Below are 2,496 nucleotides of genomic sequence, written 5' to 3' on the forward strand. Positions count from 1 at the left end.
CCGAACTTTACGTAACCCGCCCGGCGCCCCACGGGGCCCACGCAGGGTGCACCTGGGGCGCGGAGCTCAGGCCGGGGGAAGGGGCCCAGTCGCGGTGTTGCCCCGAAGGGCGCTGGGGCTGCAGCCCACCCCCACCGTGCCCATGTCTGTAACTCATTTACAGTCGCTAACAGTGACCCAGTGTGTGTGGACGCGGCCTGTCCGCTGTCCCAGGCCCTTTGAGACCAACGGCTTACCCTTGAGAGAAGGCAGTAGGGAGCTTGGGCCGGAGCTGGGGTCAGAAGCCTGGGCTCAGGCTGGGACTGGGGGCTCAGAGGACAGGGTCAGGGCTCAAGCTGCGCTCCCTGTGGCGGGGCCACGGCGGCTTGGGTGTCCCCGCTACATCTGGAATGGGCCCCAAATGGGACGCAGGAGACCTGGGTTCTAGGCCCAGCTCTACTGTAACTTGATGACTGTCCTTGGACAAGCTTGTCCCCTGCTGGAAAATGGGATGGCAGCACCCGCTTCCTCAGGTAGTTGGGGGGCTCAAGAGAGGCAGCAGACCTGTGGGGGACTGCGAGCTGTAGAGCCCCGTGCGCGCCAGCCCCTAGGCTGACTTCACCCTCCTGCCTCCTCCCAGGAGCTAGGGGTGCTGACATGCTGCAAACATGTTTGTGGATGGAGGGCTGGAGCCACTCCCCCGGCCGCCCCTGCCGGAGCGCACTGCGAGAGGTCGTCCACACCACGCCCCTTTCTTACAGATGAGGAAGACGAGGCTCCTCGAGGAAACGCGATAGACCCACAGCCACAGAACTCGGTGGTCGAGGTGCAGCAATCAGGTAGGTCTGAGTCTAGATAGATCACGCCTCTGGCCTGGGGAGAGGCTCCAGGGGCCCCCCCGCAGTGGTGAGGGGTCATCAGAGGTCAGGTTCAGGGTCGAGGTGGGACCGAGGAGTGGGAACTTGGGCTGGAGAATGGATTTGGCTCAGCTTGAGATGTGGGCCCCAGCTTTCCTACCCTCCGCCTGGACTTTATTTGGGGTTGGAGAGACCTCGTCCAGCTGGGAGCAGAAGCTCTTCCGCGGATGCCTGGCTGCAGCGGGGCAGGGCAGGGAAGGGCATCTCTAGCAGAGGTGCTGGAGAGCAGGGCAGTTTCAGGGAGGGGGATCAGGTCCAGCTAGATCAGGGATGGCGGCGGTGATTCTAGGGCGTAGGAAAGGATGGAGCTGTGGGTGACTGGAGGGCCTGGTCGAGGCTGGAGGGAGGTACGAGGGTCCCAGTCAGAGGGGACCCGGTGGGGCCATGTAAGGGGTAGATGGGCGGCCCCTCTCCCGCCCCCATTGCCCAGGTCGAGGGGGCGTGGCCAAAGCCCGCGGCCCGCCCCTCACCAAGGCCCCCTCCCGCAGGTGTGCCGTCGCGGGGTCCATGCCGTGAGGCCGGGAGGAGCCCCGCCGCCAGCATGCCGTGGGACGCGCGGCGGCCCGGGGGCGGCGCGGACGGCGGGCCCGAGGGCTCGGGCGCAGCGCGCTCACGGGCGCAGAAGCAGTGCCGCAAGTCGTCGTTCGCCTTCTACCAGGCGGTGCGCGACCTGCTGCCGGTGTGGCTGCTGGAGGACATGCGCGCCAGCGAGGCCTTCCACTGGGACGAGCGCGGGCGCGCCGCCGCCTACTCGCCGTCCGAGGCGCTGCTCTACGCGCTCGTGCATGATCACCAGGCGTACGCGCACTACCTGCTGGCCACGTTCCCGCGGCGCGCTCTCGCGCCTCCCAGCGCTGGCTTCCGCTGCTGCGCGGCGCCGGGGCCGCACGTGGCGCTGGCTGTGCGCTACAACCGCGTGGGCATCCTGCGCCGCATCCTGCGCACCGTGCGCGACTTCCCGGCCGAGGAGCGCGCGCGTGTGCTCGACAGGCGCGGCTGCAGCCGCGTTGAGGGCGGTGGCACGTCGCTGCACGTGGCCTGCGAGCTGGCACGTCCCGAGTGCCTCTTCCTGCTGCTCGGCCACGGCGCCTCGCCTGGCCTGCGTGACGGTGGCGGCCTCACGCCGCTCGAGCTGCTGCTGCGCCAGCTGGGTCGCGATGCCGGGGCCAGCCCTGCCGGCACCTCCGCTGCCACCGAGACCCCAGCCGCTGCGTCCGGGGAGCCGCGCCAGCGACGCTTGCTGCTTCTCGACCTGCTGGCGCTGTACACTCCTGCGGGCGTCGCCGGCCCGGCTCGCCGTGAGCTGCTGGGCGACCGGCCGCGCTGGCAGCGGCTACTGGGCGAGGACAAGTTCCAGTGGCTGGCGGGCCTGGCGCCGCCCTCGCTCTTCGCGCGTGCCATGCAGGTGCTGGTCACCGCCATTTCGCCCGGCCGCTTCCCTGAGGCCCTGGACGAGCTGCCGCTGCCTCCCTTCCTGCAGCCGTTGGACCTCACGGGCAAGGGCTAGACCCGGGGGCACCCTAGGCACTGGATTTTGGGACAGAACTATTTTTCAGAACGTTGTACCGGGCACTTTACATATATTGATCCCTCTACAGCA

The 2,496-nt window shown here is 68.5% G+C and overlaps 1 protein-coding gene across 1 annotated transcript; it reads left to right on the plus strand.

The window, feature by feature from the left end:
* The first annotated feature begins 464 nt into the window (after window positions 1-464).
* ANKRD9 (ankyrin repeat domain 9) lies at window positions 465-2,496 on the plus strand. Its single transcript, XM_012647107.1, has 3 exons — window positions 465-512; window positions 741-818; window positions 1,385-2,496. Exons 1-3 carry the CDS (start codon window positions 491-493, stop codon window positions 2,401-2,403), a joined length of 1,119 nt encoding a protein of 372 aa, XP_012502561.1. The 5' UTR covers window positions 465-490; the 3' UTR covers window positions 2,404-2,496.

The sequence above is a fragment of the Propithecus coquereli genome, unplaced genomic scaffold, assembly GCF_000956105.1.
Source record: "Propithecus coquereli isolate 6110/MARCELLA unplaced genomic scaffold, Pcoq_1.0 Scaffold256, whole genome shotgun sequence".
NCBI lineage: Eukaryota > Metazoa > Chordata > Mammalia > Primates > Indriidae > Propithecus > Propithecus coquereli.